General features: G+C 44.6%; 2 protein-coding genes across 3 annotated transcripts in view; both read left to right on the top strand.

The window, feature by feature from the left end:
• Positions 1-733: 733 nt before the first annotated feature.
• On the top strand, positions 734-19,620 carry LOC119788445 (histone H3.3). Of its 2 annotated transcripts, none has more exons than XM_038292773.1 (5): positions 734-853; positions 14,177-14,353; positions 17,443-17,564; positions 17,729-17,800; positions 19,265-19,620. In XM_038292773.1, exons 2-5 carry the CDS (start codon positions 14,221-14,223, stop codon positions 19,391-19,393), a joined length of 456 nt encoding a protein of 151 aa, XP_038148701.1. In that variant the 5' UTR covers positions 734-853; positions 14,177-14,220; the 3' UTR covers positions 19,394-19,620. The 2 variants fall into 2 exon arrangements, with proteins under 2 accessions (XP_038148701.1, XP_038148702.1); XM_038292774.1 differs by having other exon boundaries at positions 743-853; positions 14,216-14,353.
• LOC119788443 (histone H3-like centromeric protein cnp1) overlaps positions 800-25,369 on the top strand; it is a 53,504-nt gene continuing 28,934 nt past the window's right edge. Inside the window, exon 1 of the mRNA XM_038292771.1 lies at positions 800-853. The gene's annotated coding sequence lies outside the window, so the exon portion shown is untranslated. The remainder of the gene's footprint in view (positions 854-25,369) is intronic.

The raw sequence follows: 25,369 nt of genomic DNA on the forward strand, positions 1-25,369 counted from the left end.
TCCCAATTCCTCCTAATTAGAAAGAATTACAATTGAAAATTATATATAATAATAAATATCCTTCAAATGAGTACGTAAGAGAGAGATTTAAATTCAATGTTTGTAATTGTGATTTCTGTACAACTCAATTGGAAACTACTAATCATTTGTTTTATGAATGTAAAGAAGTAAGAAATCTATGGGATCAACTTCAGATCCTATTAACTTCTAGATCTATAAATGTGGACTTTAATTCCTTACAAATGATTCAGTTTGGTTTATATGTGAATGAAAAAAAAAGTGGAATTCTTAGTCAATGCTTTGATGATTATAACCAAATATTATATCCATAAATGTCGTCATGCAAAATGCTCCCTCTCATTCTCTGCTCTCAAAAATGAACTTTCCTTCTTTAACCGATGTCTGAAAAACATGCAGAAACTTAAAGCAAATAAATTGTCTGATTTAATGGAAGAATTTCAGTTAGTCCCCTCTCCTTAATAATTTAATTATTAGTTGTTGTTTTTTCTTTTTGTCTTTCCTTGTTCTAACCTCAAATTTCTATTAAAGTTAATAAGATCATAATATTTTTTTCTTGGAATGATCATTATTGATGTAATGTTTGAGATTGTCATTGAAATTCTTTGTTTTCATTAAAAAAAAAACGAACAAAATAAAAAACTCTCCTATCTCCATTGCTCTGCCCCACCCTCCACCCCACGTGTCACCGTTACTCTAACCTGATTGGTCGAGCGGGGAGCGAACTAACCTGATTGGTCGAGCGGGGAGCGAAGCATTGTTTGAATCTGTGTTTTTTCATCCGGACCAAACGGCAGCAGCTCCAAGGCTGAAGCTTCTCCTCTCCTGCTTTCTGGTAAGAAAAGGTTTTAATCGGATGTTTAGCTTCAGTTTCTCTGTGTTTAACTTGGAAAGCAGCTAAAAGGAGCTAACGGTGATTAGCAATGCCTTCATGAATTCACTGCTCAGTTCGGCACATTTAACATGGAAGAGGCTGGTCCTCCTGTGGGCTCTGGTTCTAGTTCTGGAAATAAATGTATTTCAAACATTTTACAAAGATATAAACAGTTTGGTGTTCCACATGGTGCCTCACAATGATTTAGCATCAACAGAGAAATAAAACCAAGGTTATCCAATCTGTCCTCTGCTTGTTATTGCTGCTGCAGAAATGCTTCCCATTTCAATTAAAAAGCTGAAGACGCAATCATCTCATTAATTAAACTGAATTAAATCCTTAAATTGATTGAAACGTTCTCAAAGGCTCCAGGACTTTAATTCAATGTAAACAAACGTGAAATTCAGCCTCTAAAAGATTGTCCCATATCTACTGCTGTAATGTTCCTATAAAATACAGTGTTAAATATCTGACTGCATATAAATAAAATAAGTCTGAATATTTGGAAGAAAAAAAAAATGTAAGTCATTTAAATAAATGGCCACACAGAGATTTATCTATTCTGGGAGGAAAAATGGAAAGTATTTCCAGACTTCTCTATCCTGCAGATACATCCGATCCAGCCATCAAATCTATCAACAAAACGAATTCTGACTTTAAAAAAAGGTCAAATCAAAAAAGGTCATTTGATTAAACCGTTGGTAGATGGAGGACGACAAACTATTGAATTTGACAGCATGAAAGGCACTTTGAAAATAAAAACATTAACAACTCAAAATGAATCATGGCTCCATATTCCAGTGATGCTGAGATGAAGCCTCATTGAACCGTTTGGCCAAATTGCTTCAACGATCCCCACAGTTCATGAGGCTCTATGTGAACATGTCACCACCTACTGGTGGAGTGCAGAACTACAGTATGCAACAGTTTTTCTTTTTTCCCCCTTTTAAGTTCCCTTGAAATTATTAATGGTTGGTGTGTATAATAAAATCTTTTGTAAGTTTTTTTAAGTGTAAAATTTCTTAGAACAATAATATAAGGTTCATAGTTTTTCTGCCATTTTAGTGAAATAAACTCAAGCAGACAGTGAAAGTATTTGTGCAAATTGGGCAATGATGAGCAAAATGAAAGGTGTTAGTCATTTTTATTCAAACATGATAGTTTTTCCATGTTTTTTGGTTTTAATCAGGTCGGAAGTTGTGTTCAACCAATCTTTTGGCTGCACCAACCTAATTTACCCAATCTATATTTGTACTCGGGCAAAAAAATGCAAATTAGTCTCATCCGCCAAAATAATTAAGTTTAATCGAAATTTTCAAAAGTCAAAGACAGATTTTGAACCATCAACCTCTAGAGCGGGAGCCTGACTCTTACAGCTGACGCCACCTATGAAGATAAACTGGCTAAGGAGAAAATACTTCTAAACACTGACGTGTTAACACTGGCTTTGTCCGGTGGTTTGCTCAAATTTTGATCATTACATTGTTTATTCTAACCAAATTAGCAACTAGATTGGTTGTTTTTCCAACCAATCTATTATTAGAGTCTATCCAAACTTTATCCAGCTGAGAGCAGCTCTCCTCCAAACCAGACATGGGCAATGTGGAGTCAACAAGTCATCTCCATGTCATGTATTTAATCTACCCAGCCAATTAACCAGGTGAGTCCAATCTGCACAGGTTAATTCACGGTGAAGATTGGACTCACCTGCTTCAGTGGCTGGGTAGAACAAATACATGACATGGAGATGACTTGTTGACTCCACATTGCCCATGTCTGCCCCAAACTCCCACATCTTGACTGAACACTGAGGCTGTTTAGATGCCTTTCAAAATTCTTGCGCATTCTGAACCACTTCCATAAGCGGTCACGTCGTATCACGGTAGCGAGGCCTCGGACGTCATCAGTTTTGGCCCCTCCCCTAAATGAATCACGCCTCGACACGCGCTCCGGGGAAACGCCCCCTCCATTACTCGACACACGCCTCGAAGCCTCGGCTCTTCTCATAACATCACTAGCATATTCCAAGTAAAATATTTTCTTCTTCTTTTTTTGCAGTCCAGTGTCCTGTCTGGCCATGTGGCAATAAGAATTATTGTCTTGATCCCAAAAAGAACCCAACAGATTTTACTATCAATAGTGGAGCAGTACGGCTATCGCCATAGTGTTACGCTTGATTTCTGCATATAAATAGATTTATTATCATTATGCAGGGAGTTTTACAGATTATACGGACACTGCAATGTGAGGAAAACAGGAAAGGAAAGACAGAAAAAAAGGAGAAGAGATGAAAGAAAGAGGAGATAAAAGGGAGATAATGATAACAAATTTTCACCTGCAAAGAGATGTAAAAGAACAGAACAACCAACAGACATGGTACGAGACATACAATAAAGTAAGACCTAGATGGCTGAAGTAGTATATTTTCCAACCTGGGCTTAGTTTTCTTCTTAGATTTGACATAACTACAGCCCACACAATACTCCCTTATGGAATTACCGTTACATCAAAATGAATAGTAAATCAATCTTTGCACGTTATTGGCTAGAAGAAGGTGTTTGGTCTGTGATGCATTTATTAAATAACGGAGGGATTATGTCTTATGAAGACTTTAGTATTAAATATAACCTGGAGATAATTAAAAGTGAATAAAAAAATTATTAGAGCTATTCCCCCAAATATTTGATGCACAGCTAAATGTTTTTCTTAGAACCGTGTTTACAGAAGCCCTCTGATTAATGGCCACAGTATCACAGATAATCAACTAAAAACTTCCAAAATTAGGGAACGATTTACTAATACTTTGTTTCCTTTCGGATCAAATCCACATTTTATATTGCATTTCTTTTCAAAGACTGAAAAGGTACAAATTAGAACAAATTATTTATCTTCCCATTCTTTCAAAACCCAAGAAAGTCCACTTTAAAATCTTTTATAGGCGTTTAGACTCTAAGGAATTACTTAGACTTTGATAGGTTTAATGTCGCGCTGGTTTAATGTCCCTCTGGTTTAATGTCCCGCTGGTTTAATGTCCCTCTGGTTTAATGTCCCGCTGGTTTAAAGTCGCGCTGGTTTAAAGTCGCGCTGGCTTAATGTCGCGCTGGTTTAATGTCGCGCTGGTTTAATGTCCCGCTGGTTTAATGTCCTAATAATGTCCCGGTAGTTTAATGATCCGTTAGTTTAAACCTGCATTAAAATCATATTTCTATTTCTAAACTGTTTCTTCTATTAATGCCAGAGGATCAGTTCAATAACTCAGACATTGATTTCTAAATTATCCTTAAGGCCTCCATTAACTAACTTTTTATTATTAATTGGCTATTGAATGTTATCATTTAGCACTAGTATCGATATGTCTATAAACACCGTCACTCAGGCATTGTGTGGCCTGATACAATAATAATAGTATCGATACAGCCATCTAAAGTGCAGAATAGTGGAAAATGCACTTTCTGAACTCTGTGTGATTGAATAATTCTGTGCATTTTTCAGTTTCAGACTTTTTTTTTAACAGGTGCAGCTGCTAAGAATTATTTTTGTTTCATTGGTTTGGCTAGTGTCATTGTTATGTCAGCAAAGCATAGCCAAGGAAGGAACACTTTTTAATTTTGTAAAACTTCCAAAATTAGGGAACGATTTACTAATACTTTGTTTCCTTTCGGATCAAATCCACATTTTATATTGCATTTCTTTTCAAAGACTGAAAAGGTACAAATTAGAACAAATTATTTATCTTCCCATTCTTTCAAAACCCAAGAAAGTCCACTTTAAAATCTTTTATAGGCGTTTAGACTCTAAGGAATTACTTAGACTTTGATAGGTTTAATGTCCCGCTGGTTTAATGTCCCGCTGGTTTAATGTCCCGCTGGTTTAATGTCCCGCTGGTTTAATGTCCCGCTGGTTTAATGTCCAGCTGGTTTAATGTCCCGCTGGTTTAATGTCCCGCTGGTTTAATGTCCCGCTGGTTTAATGTCCAGCTGGTTTAATGTCCCGCTGGTTTAATGTCCAGCTGGTTTAATGTCCCGCTGGTTTAATGTCCCGCTGGTTTAATGTCCCGCTGGTTTAATGTCCAGCTGGTTTAATGTCCCGCTGGTTTAATGTCGCGCTGGTTTAATGTCCCGCTGGTTTAATGTCGCGCTGGTTTAATGTCCCGCTGGTTTAATGTCACGCTGGTTTAATGTCGCGCTGGTTTAATGTCGCGCTGGTTTAATGTCGCGCTGGTTTAATGTCGCGCTGGTTTAATGTCGCGCTGCTTTAATGTCGCGCTGGTTTAATGTCCCGCTGCTTTAATGTCGCGCTGGTTTAATGTCCCGCTGCTTTAATGTCGCGCTGGTTTAATGTCGCGCTGGTTTAACGTCCCGCTGGTTTAACGTCCCGCTGGTTTAACGTCCCGCTGGTTTAACGTCCAGCTGGTTTAACGTCCAGCTGGTTTAAAGTCCAGCTGGTTTAACGTCCCGCTGGTTTAACGTCCCTCTGGTTTAACGTCCCTCTGGTTTAACGTCCCTCTGGTTTAACGTCCCTCTGGTTTAATGTCCCTCTGGTTTAATGTCCCGCTGGTTTAATGTCCAGCTGGTTTAATGTCCAGCTGGTTTAATGTCCAGCTGGTTTAATGTCCAGCTGGTTTAATGTCCCGCTGGTTTAAAGTCCCGCTGGTTTAATGTCGCGCTGGTTTAATGTCGCGCTGGTTTAATGTCGCGCTGGTTTAATGTCGCGCTGGTTTAATGTCGCGCTGGTTTAATGTCGCGCTGGTTTAATGTCGCGCTGGTTTAATGTCGCGCTGGTTTAATGTCCCTCTGGTTTAATGTCCCGCTGGTTTAATGTCCCGCTGGTTTAATGTCCCGCTGGTTTAATGTCCCGCTGGTTTAATGTCCCGCTGGTTTAATGTCCCGCTGGTTTAATGTCGCGCTGGTTTAATGTCGCGCTGGTTTAATGTCGCGCTGGTTTAATGTCGCGCTGGTTTAATGTCGCGCTGGTTTAATGTCCTAATAATGTCCCGGTAGTTTAATGATCCGTTAGTTTAAACCTGCATTAAAATCATATTTCTATTTCTAAACTGTTTCTTCTATTAATGCCAGAGGATCAGTTCAATAACTCAGACATTGATTTCTAAATTATCCTTAAGGCCTCCATTAACTAACTTTTTATTATTAATTGGCTATTGAATGTTATCATTTAGCACTAGTATCGATATGTCTATAAACACCGTCACTCAGGCATTGTGTGGCCTGATACAATAATAATAGTATCGATACAGCCATCTAAAGTGCAGAATAGTGGAAAATGCACTTTCTGAACTCTGTGTGATTGAATAATTCTGTGCATTTTTCAGTTTCAGACTTTTTTTTTAACAGGTGCAGCTGCTAAGAATTATTTTTGTTTCATTGGTTTGGCTAGTGTCATTGTTATGTCAGCAAAGCATAGCCAAGGAAGGAACACTTTTTAATTTTGTAAAACTTCCAAAATTAGGGAACGATTTACTAATACTTTGTTTCCTTTCGGATCAAATCCACATTTTATATTGCATTTCTTTTCAAAGACTGAAAAGGTACAAATTAGAACAAATTATTTATCTTCCCATTCTTTCAAAACCCAAGAAAGTCCACTTTAAAATCTTTTATAGGCGTTTAGACTCTAAGGAATTACTTAGACTTTGATAGGTTTAATGTCCCGCTGGTTTAATGTCCCGCTGGTTTAATGTCCCGCTGGTTTAATGTCCCGCTGGTTTAATGTCCCGCTGGTTTAATGTCGCGCTGGTTTAATGTCGCGCTGGTTTAATGTCGCGCTGGTTTAATGTCGCGCTGGTTTAATGTCGCGCTGGTTTAATGTCCCGCTGGTTTAATGTCGCGCTGGTTTAATGTCGCGCTGGTTTAATGTCGCGCTGGTTTAATGTCCCGCTGGTTTAATGTCGCGCTGGTTTAATGTCGCGCTGGTTTAATGTCGCGCTGGTTTAATGTCGCGCTGGTTTAAAGTCGCGCTGGTTTAATGTCGCGCTGGTTTAATGTCGCGCTGGTTTAATGTCACGCTGGTTTAATGTCGCGCTGGTTTAATGTCACGCTGGTTTAATGTCGCGCTGGTTTAATGTCCCGCTGGTTTAATGTCGCGCTGGTTTAATGTCCCGCTGGTTTAATGTCGCGCTGGTTTAATGTCCCGCTGGTTTAATGTCGCGCTGGTTTAATGTCGCGCTGGTTTAATGTCCCGCTGGTTTAATGTCGCGCTGGTTTAATGTCCCGCTGGTTTAATGTCGCGCTGGTTTAATGTCGCGCTGGTTTAATGTCGCGCTGGTTTAATGTCGCGCTGGTTTAATGTCCCGCTGGTTTAATGTCCCGCTGGTTTAATGTCCCGCTGGTTTAATGTCCCGCTGGTTTAATGTCCCGCTGGTTTAATGTCGCGCTGGTTTAATGTCCCGCTGGTTTAATGTCGCGCTGGTTTAATGTCGCGCTGGTTTAATGTCGCGCTGGTTTAACGTCCCGCTGGTTTAATGTCGCGCTGGTTTAATGTCGCGCTGGTTTAATGTCGCGCTGGTTTAACGTCCCGCTGGTTTAATGTCCCGCTGGTTTAATGTCGCGCTGGTTTAATGTCGCGCTGGTTTAATGTCGCGCTGGTTTAATGTCCCTCTGGTTTAATGTCGCGCTGGTTTAATGTCCCTCTGGTTTAATGTCGCGCTGGTTTAATGTCCAGCTGGTTTAATGTCCCTCTGGTTTAATGTCGCGCTGGTTTAATGTCGCGCTGGTTTAATGTCGCGCTGGTTTAATGTCCAGCTGGTTTAATGTCGCGCTGGTTTAATGTCGCGCTGGTTTAATGTCGCGCTGGTTTAATGTCCCGCTGGTTTAATGTCGCGCTGGTTTAATGTCGCGCTGGTTTAATGTCGCGCTGGTTTAATGTCCCGCTGGTTTAATGTCGCGCTGGTTTAATGTCGCGCTGGTTTAATGTCGCGCTGGTTTAATGTCGCGCTGGTTTAATGTCGCGCTGGTTTAATGTCGCGCTGGTTTAATGTCCCGCTGGTTTAATGTCGCGCTGGTTTAATGTCGCGCTGGTTTAATGTCCCGCTGGTTTAATGTCCCGCTGGTTTAATGTCCCGCTGGTTTAATGTCGCGCTGGTTTAATGTCGCGCTGGTTTAATGTCCAGCTGGTTTAACGTCCCGCTGGTTTAATGTCGCGCTGGTTTAATGTCGCGCTGGTTTAATGTCGCGCTGGTTTAATGTCGCGCTGGTTTAATGTCCCGCTGGTTTAATGTCCCGCTGGTTTAATGTCCAGCTGGTTTAATGTCCAGCTGGTTTAATGTCCCGCTGGTTTAATGTCCAGCTGGTTTAATGTCCCGCTGGTTTAATGTCCCGCTGGTTTAATGTCCCGCTGGTTTAATGTCGCGCTGGTTTAATGTCGCGCTGGTTTAATGTCGCGCTGGTTTAATGTCGCGCTGGTTTAATGTCGCGCTGGTTTAATGTCGCGCTGGTTTAATGTCGCGCTGGTTTAATGTCGCGCTGGTTTAATGTCCCTCTGGTTTAATGTCCCGCTGGTTTAATGTCCCGCTGGTTTAATGTCCCGCTGGTTTAATGTCGCGCTGGTTTAATGTCGCGCTGGTTTAATGTCGCGCTGGTTTAATGTCGCGCTGGTTTAATGTCGCGCTGGTTTAATGTCGCGCTGGTTTAATGTCGCGCTGGTTTAATGTCGCGCTGGTTTAATGTCCTAATAATGTCCCGGTAGTTTAATGATCCGTTAGTTTAAACCTGCATTAAAATCATATTTCTATTTCTAAACTGTTTCTTCTATTAATGCCAGAGGATCAGTTCAATAACTCAGACATTGATTTCTAAATTATCCTTAAGGCCTCCATTAACTAACTTTTTATTATTAATTGGCTATTGAATGTTATCATTTAGCACTAGTATCGATATGTCTATAAACACCGTCACTCAGGCATTGTGTGGCCTGATACAATAATAATAGTATCGATACAGCCATCTAAAGTGCAGAATAGTGGAAAATGCACTTTCTGAACTCTGTGTGATTGAATAATTCTGTGCATTTTTCAGTTTCAGACTTTTTTTTTAACAGGTGCAGCTGCTAAGAATTATTTTTGTTTCATTGGTTTGGCTAGTGTCATTGTTATGTCAGCAAAGCATAGCCAAGGAAGGAACACTTTTTAATTTTGTAAAACTTCCAAAATTAGGGAACGATTTACTAATACTTTGTTTCCTTTCGGATCAAATCCACATTTTATATTGCATTTCTTTTCAAAGACTGAAAAGGTACAAATTAGAACAAATTATTTATCTTCCCATTCTTTCAAAACCCAAGAAAGTCCACTTTAAAATCTTTTATAGGCGTTTAGACTCTAAGGAATTACTTAGACTTTGATAGGTTTAATGTCCCGCTGGTTTAATGTCCCGCTGGTTTAATGTCCCGCTGGTTTAATGTCCCGCTGGTTTAATGTCCCGCTGGTTTAATGTCGCGCTGGTTTAATGTCGCGCTGGTTTAATGTCGCGCTGGTTTAATGTCGCGCTGGTTTAATGTCGCGCTGGTTTAATGTCGCGCTGGTTTAATGTCGCGCTGGTTTAATGTCGCGCTGGTTTAATGTCCCGCTGGTTTAATGTCGCGCTGGTTTAATGTCGCGCTGGTTTAATGTCGCGCTGGTTTAACGTCCCTCTGGTTTAATGTCGCGCTGGTTTAATGTCGCGCTGGTTTAATGTCGCGCTGGTTTAATGTCGCGTTGGTTTAATGTCCCGCTGGTTTAACGTCCCGCTGGTTTAACGTCCCGCTGGTTTAACGTCGCGCTGGTTTAACGTCCCGCTGGTTTAACGTCCCGCTGGTTTAACGTCCCGCTGGTTTAACGTCCCGCTGGTTTAACGTCCCGCTGGTTTAACGTCCCGCTGGTTTAACGTCACGCTGGTTTAACGTCACGCTGGTTTAATGTCGCGTTGGTTTAATGTCCCGCTGGTTTAATGTCCCGCTGGTTTAATGTCCCGCTGGTTTAATGTCCCGCTGGTTTAATGTCGCGCTGGTTTAATGTCCCGCTGGTTTAATGTCCCGCTGGTTTAACGTCCCGCTGGTTTAATGTCCCGCTGGTTTAATGTCCCGCTGGTTTAACGTCCCGCTGGTTTAACGTCCCGCTGGTTTAACGTCCCGCTGGTTTAACGTCGCGCTGGTTTAACGTCCCGCTGGTTTAACGTCCCGCTGGTTTAACGTCCCGCTGGTTTAACGTCCCGCTGGTTTAACGTCCCGCTGGTTTAACGTCCCGCTGGTTTAACGTCCCGCTGGTTTAACGTCCCGCTGGTTTAACGTCCCGCTGGTTTAACGTCCCGCTGGTTTAACGTCCCGCTGGTTTAACGTCCCGCTGGTTTAACGTCCAGCTGGTTTAACGTCCCTCTGGTTTAATGTCCAGCTGGTTTAACGTCCCTCTGGTTTAATGTCCAGCTGGTTTAATGTCCCTCTGGTTTAATGTCCCTCTGGTTTAATGTCCAGCTGGTTTAATGTCCAGCTGGTTTAATGTCCAGCTGGTTTAATGTCCAGCTGGTTTAATGTCCCGCTGGTTTAATGTCCAGCTGGTTTAATGTCCAGCTGGTTTAATGTCCAGCTGGTTTAATGTCCAGCTGGTTTAATGTCCAGCTGGTTTAATGTCCAGCTGGTTTAATGTCCAGCTGGTTTAATGTCCAGCTGGTTTAATGTCCAGCTGGTTTAATGTCCAGCTGGTTTAATGTCCAGCTGGTTTAAAGTCCCGCTGGTTTAATGTCGCGCTGCTTTAATGTCGCGCTGCTTTAATGTCGCGCTGCTTTAATGTCGCGCTGGTTTAATGTCCCGCTGCTTTAATGTCGCGCTGGTTTAATGTCGCGCTGGTTTAACGTCCCGCTGGTTTAACGTCCCGCTGGTTTAACGTCCAGCTGGTTTAACGTCCAGCTGGTTTAAAGTCCAGCTGGTTTAACGTCCCGCTGGTTTAACGTCCCTCTGGTTTAACGTCCCTCTGGTTTAACGTCCCTCTGGTTTAACGTCCCTCTGGTTTAACGTCCCTCTGGTTTAATGTCCCTCTGGTTTAATGTCCCGCTGGTTTAATGTCCCGCTGGTTTAATGTCCAGCTGGTTTAATGTCCAGCTGGTTTAATGTCCAGCTGGTTTAATGTCCCGCTGGTTTAAAGTCCCGCTGGTTTAATGTCGCGCTGGTTTAATGTCGCGCTGGTTTAATGTCGCGCTGGTTTAATGTCGCGCTGGTTTAATGTCGCGCTGGTTTAATGTCGCGCTGGTTTAATGTCGCGCTGGTTTAATGTCGCGCTGGTTTAATGTCCCGCTGGTTTAATGTCCCTCTGGTTTAATGTCCCGCTGGTTTAATGTCCCGCTGGTTTAATGTCCCGCTGGTTTAATGTCGCGCTGGTTTAATGTCGCGCTGGTTTAATGTCGCGCTGGTTTAATGTCGCGCTGGTTTAATGTCGCGCTGGTTTAATGTCGCGCTGGTTTAATGTCCCTCTGGTTTAATGTCGCGCTGGTTTAATGTCGCGCTGGTTTAATGTCGCGCTGGTTTAATGTCGCGCTGGTTTAATGTCGCGCTGGTTTAATGTCGCGCTGGTTTAATGTCGCGCTGGTTTAATGTCGCGCTGGTTTAATGTCGCGCTGGTTTAAAGTCGCGCTGGTTTAAAGTCGCGCTGGTTTAAAGTCGCGCTGGTTTAAAGTCGCGCTGGTTTAAAGTCCAGCTGGTTTAATGTCGCGCTGGTTTAATGTCGCTCTGGTTTAATGTCGCGCTGGTTTAATGTCGCGCTGGTTTAATGTCGCGCTGGTTTAACGTCGCGCTGGTTTAACGTCCAGCTGGTTTAATGTCGCGCTGGTTTAATGTCGCGCTGGTTTAATGTCGCGCTGGTTTAATGTCGCGCTGGTTTAATGTCGCGCTGGTTTAATGTCGCGCTGGTTTAATGTCGCGCTGGTTTAATGTCGCGCTGGTTTAATGTCGCGCTGGTTTAATGTCGCGCTGGTTTAATGTCGCGCTGGTTTAATGTCGCGCTGGTTTAATGTCGCGCTGGTTTAATGTCGCGCTGGTTTAATGTCGCGCTGGTTTAATGTCGCGCTGGTTTAAAGTCGCGCTGGTTTAAAGTCGCGCTGGTTTAAAGTCGCGCTGGTTTAAAGTCGCGCTGGTTTAATGTCGCGCTGGTTTAATGTCCCTCTGGTTTAATGTCGCGCTGGTTTAATGTCGCGCTGGTTTAATGTCGCGCTGGTTTAACGTCCAGCTGGTTTAATGTCGCGCTGGTTTAATGTCGCGCTGGTTTAATGTCGCGCTGGTTTAATGTCGCGCTGGTTTAATGTCGCGCTGGTTTAATGTCGCGCTGGTTTAATGTCCCTCTGGTTTAATGTCGCGCTGGTTTAATGTCGCGCTGGTTTAATGTCCCTCTGGTTTAATGTCCCTCTGGTTTAATGTCGCGCTGGTTTAATGTCGCGCTGGTTTAATGTCGCGCTGGTTTAACGTCCAGCTGGTTTAACGTCGCGCTGGTTTAATGTCGCGCTGGTTTAATGTCGCGCTGGTTTAATGTCGCGCTGGTTTAATGTCGCGCTGGTTTAATGTCGCGCTGGTTTAATGTCGCGCTGGTTTAATGTCCTAATAATGTCCCGGTAGTTTAATGATCCGTTAGTTTAAACCTGCATTAAAATCATATTTCTATTTCTAAACTGTTTCTTCTATTAATGCCAGAGGATCAGTTCAATAACTCAGACATTGATTTCTAAATTATCCTTAAGGCCTCCATTAACTAACTTTTTATTATTAATTGGCTATTGAATGTTATCATTTAGCACTAGTATCGATATGTTTATGATTATATCGTTATAGACTGAAAAAGATGTTTCCCATCCAGATCTTCAGATTTAAATCAGTGAATTATGAACTGATTCTATTCTAGGGGTATAAATCACACCTATCATGGCGATTCCATTCAGTATCAATTTCATGACCCAACGATTCAATTATATTCGATACTCAAGAATACACCACGATACGATTCGATTTTTTTATTAATTGGTTCTTTTTCTCTTTCTTTTTTTTTTTAACAGGCTAGACAATGTTTCAAATTTGAAATATATCAATGAAAGCTGTAACATCATTATGCATTTTTTATGAGAAACAACAGCAAATAACAGAAGTAGAAAAGTTGTACTCCACCTATTCCTATTAAAACCTCATTCACTGAAAAATAATAATCCCCCTGCGTTATAGATTCTGAAAGGCTTTGCATGAAAAAATACTGCACTAAATCAGTGCAATGAGTGCAATGCAATACCTCGGCTCCAGACTTCCCGCCCCCTCCAGAGACGCTCCGATGCTCCTCTCCCAAATTGTAGCTGACAGCAGACAGGAGGCCGGCTTGTTTGGTTTTTATGACCGAAATTGCGGAAAACAACTCGTGAAGTTTGACCCGCTAGAAGAGCGAGGTGCGCAAGAACGCTGGGACCCCTTTTTCCACCTGGATCTCCGCTCTTTTTGGCCCTCATGTCTCTCCGTCGTCGGACTAAACTCGCCCCCACTTCCTCACCGCCTCGGCCGTATCTAGACCCACAGCGTGTAGCACAGACCACGCTTCAATATTGAGCATAAATCAAAAATGTCTGCATCAAGCTCACTGCAACACACTGTTGTAAGAGTATAACCAGGAAGCGAGGTAGGAGGGCAAAATAGGTTTAGCGCCACTGCAGCACAGGAGGGAGAATTACGCCCAGGAGCAAATGGATAAAAATAGACCGGAGGAAAAATGTTAAAAAAATTGACACTCTTGCGGACGTATCGATGCATCGGATCGTTGGCTGTTGGATCGATGCATCGATACTAAGCGATTATTATTTACACCCCTATTCTATTCTGGACATCCTGATTCGATACCAATATGAGAAACTGCTCCATTATCAGTCAGAAACTGGAGAAGCTCCCAGAGAGCGCAGACCTCCACCTCAGCTTCATACCTGATTTCACAGAATCTTTCCTGGATCCAGAAGGTGATCTGGATCATCACCAGAAATAGGGTAAACGCAAAGCTGACGTCAAGCGTATAGACTATGGGTATGCTGGTCTGACAGGGTATGCCGGTCTGACAGAACGCCGGCTCCCCACTAAAGCCACTGATGGTGACCGTTTGGCAAATATCTGTTATTGGACCAGGAGAAAGGGGCTCATAATGAAGGAATTTAAGGAGGATATAAATGTTTTTATAGGTGGAGTGTTTCTGTTGTCAGCTCTGCTGCTGTGGGAGTTTAATCTTCAGACCGTCTCTAATGTGTCCCGTTGATGGACCTATTGTTTGATGCTGTCCTCTGCTCCTCCCAGTGAGATTCTTCTTCTTCTCCTCTCCTGTGTGTGGATCAGACAGCATGACTCGTCCTTCAGCTGTGAGCCGCAGAAAGGCCAAAGCCCCCGTCCATCGGCCCCCGCTGCCGACCCCCGGCGCTTCCACATCCACTCGAAAATCCCCTAGGAAAAGTGGAGCCCCACCTGAAGCGTCAAGTAAGAGCCTGATCCAGATGTTCTCTCTTGGAGACGTGAAAACTTTGATCACTTTCACAACTTCCAGAGGACAGACTGCTCCTCATTTTTACAGTTTTTACTTGGAATTGTCTGTTTTATACTTATTTGCTCTGATGAGGAGTTTAAATTAAAAACCACATAAAGACATACTGTTATTAATAAATGATGCAATATTCAGTCGTCGTTGTCTCACGCTTTATCCGGAACCGGGTCGCGGGGGCAGCAGATTAAGCAGAGACTCCCAGACTTCCCTCTCCGCTGACATTTCCTCCAGCTCTGTTGGGGGAAGCCCTAGACGCTCCCAGGCCAGCCCAGAGACATAGTCTCTCCAGCACGCCACCTTTTTTCGGTCGAGAACTATGGCCTTGTACTTGGAAGAGCTGATTCTCATCCCGGCCGCTTCACACTCGGCTGCAAACCACCCCAGCGCACGCTGTAGGTCTTGGCAGGAGGGAGCCAGCAGAACCATGTCATCCGCAAAAAGCAGGGACAAGATCCGCTGTTCCCCAAACCAGACCCCCTCCTGTCCTTGGCTGCGCCTAGAAATCCTGTCCATAAAAGTTATGAACAGGATGGGTGACCGAGGGCAGCCCTGTCGAAGTCCAACATGCACCGGGAACAGGTCCGACTTAATGCCGGGAATGCGAACCAGACTCCTGCTCCGCTTGTACAGAGAACGGATGGCCCCTAATAAAGGGCCCCCGACTCCATACTCCTGGGGCACCCCCCACAGGGCAGCACAAGGGTCGAATGCCTTCTCCAAGTCCACAAAACACATGTGGACTGGTTGGGCAAACTCCCATGAACCCTCAAGCACTCTGCAGAGGGTGTAGAGCTGGTCCACCGTTCCACGGCCAGGACGAAAACCACACTGCTCCTCCTGCAGCTGAATTTCGACAATCAGCCGGACTCTCTGAGGCTGAGAAGTGTGATTCCCCGATAGTTGGAACACACCCTCCGGTCTCCCTTCTTGTGGAGGGGAACCACCACCCCAGTCTGCCAATCCAGGGGAACTGTCCCCGACCTCCATGCGATGTTGAAGAGACGTGTCAACCATGACAGCCCGACAACATCCAGAGCTTTAAGATACTCAGGACGGATCTCGTCCACCCCCGAAGCCTTGCCACCGTGGAGTTTTTTGACCACCTCTGTGACTTCGGCCTGGGTGATGAACAAATCCAGCCCCAAGCACCCTGTCTCTTCTTCCCCCACGGAAGGCGTGTTTGTCGGGTTGAGGAGATCCTCAAAGTATCCTTCCACCGCCCGACAATATCCTCCTTCAAGGTCAGCAGCTCCCGACTCCCACTGAAAACAGTGTTAGGGAAGCACTGCTTCCCCACCGGAGGCGCCGGAAGGTTTGCCAGAATCGCTTTGAGTCCAACCAATAGTCTTTTTCCATGGCCTCTCCGAACTCCTTCCACGCCCAAGATTTTGCCTCTGCAACCGCCCGGGCCCAACACGCTTGGCCTCACGGTACCTGCTTGCTTCTTCAGGAGTCCCACAAGCCAGCCAAGCTCGATAGGACTCCTCCTTCAGCTTGACAGCATCCCTTACTATCGGTGTCCACCACCGGGTTCGGGGATTGCCACCACGACAGGCAAACCTTACAGCCACAGCTATGGGCAGCCGCATCGACAATAGAGGCAGAGAACACAGCCCATTTGGACTCCATGTCTCCAACCTCCCTCGGAACCTGAGAGAAGCTCTCCCGGAGGTGGGAGTTGAACACGTCCCTGACCGAGGGTTCCACCAGATGTTCCCAGCAGACCCTCACTACACGTTTGGGCCTGCCGAGTCTTTCAGGCTTCCTCCTCTTACAGCGTATCCAGCTCACCACCAGGTGGTGGTCAGTGGACAGCTCCGCCGCTCTCTTTACCCGAGTGTCCAGGACATGCGGCCGAAGATCAGAAGATACGACTACAAAGTCAGTCATCGACCTTCGGCCTAGGGCAGGGGTGTCAGACTGGTTCCAGAAAGGGCCGTGTGGCTGCAGGTTTTCTTTCCAACCAATCAATAGCACACCAGACTCCATTCATCTCATCAAGTGAGTCCAATCTGAACATAATGACTTGATGAGATGACTGGGGTCTGGTGTGCCATTGCTTGGTTGGAAAGAAAACCTGCAGCCACACGGCCCTTTCTGGAACCAGTTTGACACCCCTGGCCTAGGGTGTCCTGGTGCAAAGTGCACCGATGGACATCCTTATACCTGAACATGGTGTTCATTATGGACAATCCGTGACTTGCACAGAAGTCCAATAATGAGACACCACTCTGGTTCAGAGCTGGGGGCCCGTTCCTCCTGATCACGCCCCTCCAAGTATCACTGTTGTTTCCCACGTGGGCATTGAAGTCTCCCAGTAAAATGATAGAATCCCCGGGAGGGGCGCTTTCTAACACCCTCCCCAGGGATGCTAAGAAGGCCTGCTACTCCGTACTGCTGTTCGGCCCATAGGCCGAAACAACTGTCAGAGTCCTCCCTTCAACCCAAAGGCGAAGTGATGCGACCCTCTCGTCTCCCGGGGTGAACTCCAGCACGAGACGGCTGAGCTGGGGGGGGAGACAAGCAGCCCCACCTCCGCCTCTCCCCGCGGGTCACTCCAGAGTAGAAGAGAGTCCAGCCTCTCTCAAGGAGCTGGGTTCCAGAGCCCTGGCTGTGCGTAGAGGCAAGCCCAACTATTTCTAGCTGGTATCGCTCCACCTCCTGCACAAGCTTGGGCTCCTTCCCCGCCAGTGAGGTGACATTCCACGTCCCCAGAGCCAGTCTAAGTGCCTGCGGATCAGGTCGCCGAGCTCTCCGCCTCTGGCTGCCGCCCAATCCTCTTTGCACCGGTCCCTCATGGTTCCCCCTGCAGGTGGTGGGCCCACTGGGGGATGGCCTCACGTCGCGCCTTCGGGCTGGGCCCAGCCGGGTCCCGGCAATATTCAGTCACACGGATAAATCTCAACATGAAATAAAGCAAAATAAATGAGGGCTGCAGCCCCTAAAGAAAGAAGGTATTAAACCAAAGCTCAATAAAAGCTCTGCAGACATGATTATATTTTATAATTCTATATTTGCGTTTCAGGGCAGTCTTTAGCGTCTCCCAAGAAGAGAAGGTTCCGACCGGGAACCAGGGCCCTGATGGAGATCCGCAAGTACCAGAAGAGCACAGATATGCTCATCCTAAAGGCGCCATTTTCCCGCCTGGTGAGTCGCACCATGGAAACGGCCTCAACAAAGAATATGTTTAGTTAACTGAGTCATAATAGGAGGAGCCGGCTAACCAGTAGCTCATTCCCCCCTACCTGGAGCAGAGTTTCATGACCTCTGTGCGATCTCTCACCCCCCCCACCCACCCCCCACCCCCCCAGGTTCGGGAGGTGTGTCAGGGGTTTGCAGTTGATCTTCGATGGCAGGTGTACGCTCTCATGGCCCTACAGGAGGTAAGCAGAGGAAGTCAGCTGAGGGACACGCTGTCAATTTATCTTCTTTCTAAAATGGAGTTTCTTCTTCATCTGATGCTTATTAGCTTTTTTTTTTGTTTTCTAGAATTTTTTTTTTAATCTGTCGTGGGGAAAAAAAATTATTCAACTATTCACTCCAGTTAAATTAATGTAGATCCATAGTTTTCACTCAGTCGGCACTTTATTTTTATCTTTGCAAAGAGAGAACAGTTCTTCATACGGTCCTTATTGCACAGTAATCAGCCCTGTTCTGAGCAGCATTCATTCCTCCTTACTTACAACAATGGAAAGTAGTCAGAGTCAAAGCAAATGACACTTTGGTTAACAGTAACATGTTATGAATAAACCTGAGAAAGAATCTGGCTTGTTATGGGAAGAAGTATGTCTATAAACACCGTCACTCAGGCATTGTGTGGCCTGATACAATAATAATAGTATCGATACAGCCATCTAAAGTGCAGAATAGTGGAAAATGCACTTTCTGAACTCTGTGTGATTGAATAATTCTGTGCATTTTTCAGTTTCAGACTTTTTTTGTAACAGGTGCAGCTGCTAAGAATTATTTTTGTTTCATTGGTTTGGCTAGTGTCATTGTTATGTCAGCAAAGCATAGCCAAGGAAGGAACACTTTTTAATTTTGTAAGTTTTTTATCAAGCTTGCTTAATATTGTGCACAGCATACAACCTCAAAATATTATTCTTATTGTTTTTTTATTTATTTCTTGTATTGTTTTAGTAATGAAAATATTTCTGTTGAATTTTAGAGTCTTTGTTTTTATTCTTGTGGTATCGAAAAGGGTATCGAGTATGGAATATTTTACTTAGTATCGGTATCGAGTTGAAAAGTTTAGTATGGTGACAACCCTACCTGACACATAGGCGGATCTCTGCAGGCCATATGAACAGCCACACACACACAAAAAAACAGAGCATTAAGTCCTGCAGTGTGAACGCAGCCTTTTATTCCAGTTGGATCCAGTTTAATAATTTCTGCTGGAGGCAATATTTATGCACATGGATCAACGGGTCTGAAGCTGCATTCAGGCGCCGGGGCCGGTGGATCTACACAGTAGGGGAGGCTAGTGGTTAGGGCATAGGGCTTTGAATAATAAAACGGCAGCCAATCAGGGCGAAGCTTTTTCATTTAAAATGGAATCCAATGAAAATAATGTTAACAAAGGTAGAAATAAGGAATGCTCTGCAGTTTGAATTCAGCTCTAGAAGGACTGTTATTCGTCCTCCTTTACCTCCACCTCCTTGTTGGTGATGTTAAGGTTCACCTGTGCTTTTATTGTGAAATGTGCAAAGCAGAGGGTCTGGGCGGCTGGAGATTTACTAAATATTAAACAATCATTCCAGCCATTAAATAAGGTCAACATCCCCTCTGTTCTATTTAGGAATGACAGAACAGAGGCTTATTAATGGTGCCGTCTCTGTTCCCAGGCTGCAGAGGCATTCCTCGTCATGCTGCTGTCCGATGCCTACCTGTGCGCCATCCACGCCAAGAGGGTCACACTGTTCAAGCGGGACATTCAGCTGGCAAGGAGGATCCGAGGGGTCAATGTCCTATAAGACACTGCAGGGAGAAGCCCAGAAGGAGCCGGAATCCCCCACCTGTCCCCCACCTGTTCTGGGCGGGGCCAAGTTTGAACTGTTTGTTCTCTGAATGTTGTCTCTTCATTTCTGCAGAAGTACAGCAGGAAAGTTTCTAGCCTATTTGAATTGTATGTTAAATGTGTCATTAATATGGCTTTGATTATGTACATTTTATTTTTTAATAAAGTAAACTTTCTCTATAATGTGTTTTTATTTTATTTTTTTTTTACTTTTTTTTTTCTTTGCTCTTTGAGAACAGAATAGAAACATGCTTTATCATCTCACAGTGAGGAAGTACAGCAGCTTTGTTCACATCCTCCTCACTGATCTAGTTGTGTTGATCTGAGGTAACTAATGTTTGGTAAAGGCTCGGATCAAAGTTTATAACAACAGAAACCGAAAAAGTAATTAAATACGGCCTCCTACAGAAAAACCAAAGTAAGAGCAGCAAAGTTTTATCTGTGATAAAACAACATGTTGCTCCAATTGAACTGGAATTAAAAGCACAGCTTCCTCACACTGTTCCATCAACATTTTCATGTAGATGTAATTCTACGGTCCCAGATTGGATCTGCACAGAGAGAAAAGCTCCACGTCTGCATCTGTTGGCCTTTCTCATCCTCTAAAATTGATGCTCATGCTGTCCCTCTGTGAAGGAAGCTGGGCTCCCAGCAAATCCCAACATCAAATGAAAAAAAGAAAACCTTTTTAGAAAACTTCAATCAGAAGAGATGCATCGAGAAAACCAAGAACCTCGTCTAATTAGGCGCTTTATTATAAGGAAAGTTTTAAGTCTAGCCTTAAAAGTAGACAGGGTGTCTGCCTCACGGACTAAAACTGGTAGTTGGTTCCACAGGAGAGGAGCCTGATAACTAAAAGATCTGCCTCCCATTCTACTTTTAGAAGTTCTAGGAACCACTAGTAAACCTGCAGATTGAGAGCGAAGTGCTCTGTTAGGAACATAAGGAACAATCAGATCTCTGATATCAGATGGAGCTTGGCCATTTAAGGCTTTATATGTGAGAAGGAGGATTTTAAATTCTATTCTGGATTTAACAGGAAGCCAATGTAGGCAGAGGTAAGCTGGTAATACAGTTAGGGCCAGAAATATTTGGACAGTAACAAAATTTTCGCGAGTTGGGCTCTGCATGCCACCGCATTGGATTTGAAATGAAACCTTTACAACAGAATTCAAGTGCAGATTGTAACGTTTAATTTAAAGGGTTGAACAAAAATATCTGAAAATGTAGGAATTGTACACATTTCTTTACAAACACTCCACATTTTAGGAGCTCAAAAGTAATTGGACAAATGAACATAACCCAAACAAAATATTTTTTTTTCAATATTTTGTTGCGAATCCTTTGGAGGCAATCACTGCCTTAAGTCTGGAACCCATGGACATCACCAAACGCTGGGTTTCCTCCTTAATGCTTTGCCAGGCCTTTACAGCCGCAGTCTTCAGGTCTTGCTTGTTTGTGGGTCTTTCCGTCTGAAGTCTGGATTTGAGCAAGTGAAATGCATGCTCAATTGGGTTAAGATCTGGTGATTGACTTGGCTATTGCAGAATGTTCCACTTTTTTGCACTCATGAACTCCTGGGTATCTTTGGCTGTATGCTTGGGGTCATTGTCCATCTGTACTGTGAAGCGCCGTCCGATCAACTTTGCAGCATTTGGTTGAATCTGGGCTGAAAGTATATCCCGGTACACTTCAGAATTCATCCGGCTACTCTTGTCTGATGTTATGTCATCAATAAATACAAGTGACCCAGTGCCATTGAAAGCCATGCATGCCCATGCCATCACGTTGCCTCCACCATGTTTTACAGAGGATGTGGTGTGCCTTGGATCATGTGCCGTTCCCTTTCTTCTCCAAACTTTTTTCTTCCCATCATTCTGGTACAGGTTGATCTTTGTCTCATCTGTCCATAGAATACTTTTCCAGAACTGGGCTGGCTTCTTGAGGTGTTTTTCGGCAAATTTAACTCTGGCCTGTCTATTTTTGGAATTGATGAATGGTTTGCATCTAGATGTGAACCCTTTGTATTTACTTTCATGGAGTCTTCTCTTTACTGTTGACTTAGAGACGGATACACCTACTTCCCTGAGGGTGTTCTGGACTTCGGTTGATGTTGTGAACGGGTTCTTCTTCACCAAAGAGAGTATGCGGCGATCATCCACCGCCGTTGTCTAACGTGGACGCCCAGGCCTTTTTGAGTTCCCAAGCTCACCAGTGAATTCCTTTTTTCTCAGAATGTACCCGACTGTTGATTTTGCTACTCCAAGCATGTCTGCTATCTCTCTGATGGATTTGTTCTTTTTTTTCAGCCTCAGGATGTTCTGCTTCACCTCAATTGAGAGTTCCTTTGACCGCATGTTGTCTGGTCACAGCAACAGCTTCCAAATGCAAAACCACACTCCTGGAATCAACCCCAGACCTTTTAACTACTTAATTGATTACAGGTTAACGAGGGAGACGCCTTCTGAGTTAATTGCAGCCCTTAGAGTCCATTGTCCAATTACTTTTGGTCCCTTGAAAAAGAGGAAGCTATGCATTACAGAGCTATGATTCCTAAACCCTGTCTCCGATTTGGATGTGGAAACTCTCATATTGCAGCTGGGAGTGTGCACTTTCAGCCCATATTATATTTATAATTGTATTTCTGAACATGTTTTTGTAAACAGCTAAAATAACAAGACTTGTGTCACTGTCCAAATATTTCTGGCCCTAACTGTAAATCTGAACCTGAAGGTTGGGTATCATCAGCATAACAGTGGAAATTAATCCCATGCTGTCTAATAACTTTACCGATTGGGAGCATGTATAAAGTAAAGAGAATTGGTCCTGATCCCTGTGGTACTCCACAGGTAACCCTTGAGCATGAGGAAGATTTGTCATTAATGTGAACTCATTAATTTGTCATTAACGTGTCATTGGGGGCCATGTTGGGACTATATTAGGACCGTTATTGGGGGCCATGTTAGGGGTGTGATTGCAGGCCATGTTGGGGGCCGTGTTAGGGGTGTCATTGGGGGCCATGTTGGGACTATATTAGGACCGTTATTGGGGGCCATGTTAGGGGTGTGATTGCAGGCCATGTTGGGGGCCGTGTTAGGGGTGTTATTGGGGGACATGTTAGGGGTGTCATTGGGGGCCATGTTGGGACTATATTAGGACCGTTATTGGGGGCCATGTTAGGGGTGTGATTGCAGGCCATGTTGGGGGCCGTGTTAGGGGTGTTATTGGGGGACATGTTAGGGGTGTCATTGGGGGCCATGTTGGGACTATATTAGGGGTGATAATTGGGGCCATGTTAGGGGCATCATTGGGGGACATGTTAGGGGTGTCATTGGGGGCCATGTTGGGAATATATTAGGGGCGTTATTGGGGGCCATGTTAGGGGTGTCATTGGGGGCCATGTTGGGACTATATTAGGACCGTTATTGGGGGCCATGTTAGGGGTGTGATTGCAGGCCATGTTGGGGGCCGTGTTAGGGGCATTATCGGGGGCCGTGTTAGGGGTGTCATTGGGGGCCATGTTGGGACTATATTAGGACCGTTATTGGGGGCCATGTCAGGGGTGTGATTGCAGGCCATGTTGGGGGCCATGTTAGGGGTGTTATTGGGGGACATGTTAGGGGTGTCATTGGGGGCCATGTTGGGACTATATTAGGACCGTTATTGGGGGCCATGTTAGGGGTGTGATTGCAGGCCATGTTGGGGGCCGTGTTAGGGGTGTTATTGGGGGACATGTTAGGGGTGTCATTGGGGGCCATGTTGGGACTATATTAGGGGTGATAATTGGGGCCATGTTAGAGGCATCATTGGGGGACATGTTAGGGGTGTCATTGGGGGCCATGTTGGGACTATATTAGGGGCGTTATTGGGGGCCATGTTAGGGGTGTCATTGGGGGCCATGTTGGGACTATATTAGGGGCATTATTGGGGGCCATGTTAGGAGTGTCATTGGGGGCCATGTTGGGACTATATTAGGGGCATTGTTGGGCGCCATGTTGGGACTATGTAAGGGGCGTTATTGGGTGCCATGTTAGGGATGTCATTGGAGGCCATGTTGGGATCTCATTATTATCTTTTGGCAAGATGGCGCCGGTGTGTGTGGCTGCTCGTCTGTCATTCTTACGTTTGCTGTTGTATATACTATTTTTGACCTTTGTCATCGACGAAACTGAGTCTCTGCTGGTGTATGATCGCAACACACTACTAGACCTCCAATCTTTGGTCCAGGATAAGGAGTTATTCGTTGTTGCGGGCCGACAATCTTTGCCCCCGCTTCTGGCGGAGATTCCGAGCCACTTGTTCCGGGTTCCTGTGCTGCTCTCTCGAAGGAAACGTCGTCGTCGTCGCGGTAGATGAAGCGGCCGGCTGGTGAAGCTGAAGTTTTACTTGACACACTGTTATGCTTTTACTCGATCATCGCAAGGATCGTTCCTGGGCTCCCGGGTGACTCGGCGTTTCTTGGATCCTGTTGATGCCTGCTTGGTGCCAGTGGTTGGCGTTGAAGTCCCTCTACACCGCCGCCCCTGCCTTTCTCGGCTCAACATACGCCGACGGTGTCACCAAAACCTGAGACCGCTGATCCGGGTTTTCCGACCTGTCGAAGCCCAGGATCAAGTTCCTGTTAGGATTGGCCTGGTAAACGCCAGGTCGCTTGTGAATAAAAATTTTATTCTTCGGGATTTTTTTAGTCACCAAAATCTGGATTTTCTGTGTGTGACTGAGACATGGCTGAGTGTTGGTGAGTAACCTGGTATAGGCTGTATCAGGCCCTACACATGAACATGGACACACACTGGACCTGGTCATTTCCTGCGGTCTGCCTGCGACAAACCTTGAAATCTGTGACGCTGTGTTTTCGGATCACCTGCCTGTTTTATTCACTATTACTTTGACACCTACCGCAGTTAAAACTCGCGCTGCTGCTCGGCGCTGTCGGATTATTAACCCCTCCACTGCCATTCATTTCTCTACTGCTTTTCTTCAACTCTGTGAATCATCTGACTTCCTCCACTTCGATACAGAAGAGCTCTGGTCCTGGTTCTATTCTTCCTGTCAAACCATCCTGGACTCGGTTGCTCCATTAAAAACCAGGCACCCCAGGATTAAACCTGAGCCTTGGTTTAATGACAGAACTGGTGCTGCAAGGAAGGAATGTCGTCGTGTTGAACGCAGGTGAAAAAAGGATAAACTGCAGGTTACTCTTCAGATTTGAAAAGACTGTTGGCGTCTCTACCAGAGCACGGTTAAAGAGGCAAAAAGGGAATATTTGGCAAATATCATTGCTTCAAACAGTCATAACCCACGTGTTTTATTTAACACCATTGATTTTGTGATTAATATTTCTCAGAATGCCTGTTTGGAAGCTTCTCCTGTTGTGTGTGAGGATTTTATGCGTTTCTTTATTGAAAAGGTTGGTAGTACCAGGGCTCTTATCACAGCTCCTGACTCTGACCCTTCAATTTCAGTCCCTTGCTCGGCTGCTTTCAATCAGTTTGAGCCTGTGACTGTCTTAATGTTAGAGGATGTGGTTCGCCACATTAAGCCATCAGGTTCCCCCCGGGATGCTGTGCCTCCACGACTTTTTAAAGATATTTTACCTAGCATAGGGCAGCCTGTTCTTGCAATTATAAATAGCAGTCTGTCCTCAGGTGTGGTCCCTGCTAGTTTTAAACATGCAGTAGTGCAGCCACTGCTTAAAAAACCTGGCCTTGATCCGACTATTCTGGCTAATTATCGACCTATTTCGAAGCTGCCTTTTCTTTGTGTAAAATTGTGTACTGTCAGCTGACACAGTTTTTAGATGACAATGGCATTCTGGAGGTTTTTCAGTCAGGCTTTAAAACTCTTCATAGTACAGAATCTGCTTTAATAAGAGTTTTTAATGACGTTCTTCTTGCATGTGATTCTGGACACCATGTTGTTCTGATCAGTG

Source organism: Cyprinodon tularosa, unplaced genomic scaffold (assembly GCF_016077235.1).
Source record: "Cyprinodon tularosa strain WSP-4 unplaced genomic scaffold, ASM1607723v1 ctg318, whole genome shotgun sequence".
Lineage (NCBI taxonomy): Eukaryota > Metazoa > Chordata > Actinopteri > Cyprinodontiformes > Cyprinodontidae > Cyprinodon > Cyprinodon tularosa.

Bases quoted from the DNA above. Each gene is read 5' to 3' on its own strand.
- LOC119788445 (XM_038292773.1), top strand. From the start codon at position 14,221: ATGACTCGTCCTTCAGCTGTGAGCCGCAGAAAGGCCAAAGCCCCCGTC. The intron at 17,565-17,728 runs GTGAGTCGCACC...CCACCCCCCCAG, and splicing joins AGGCGCCATTTTCCCGCCTG to GTTCGGGAGGTGTGTCAGGG. The intron at 17,801-19,264 runs GTAAGCAGAGGA...CTCTGTTCCCAG, and splicing joins CTCTCATGGCCCTACAGGAG to GCTGCAGAGGCATTCCTCGT.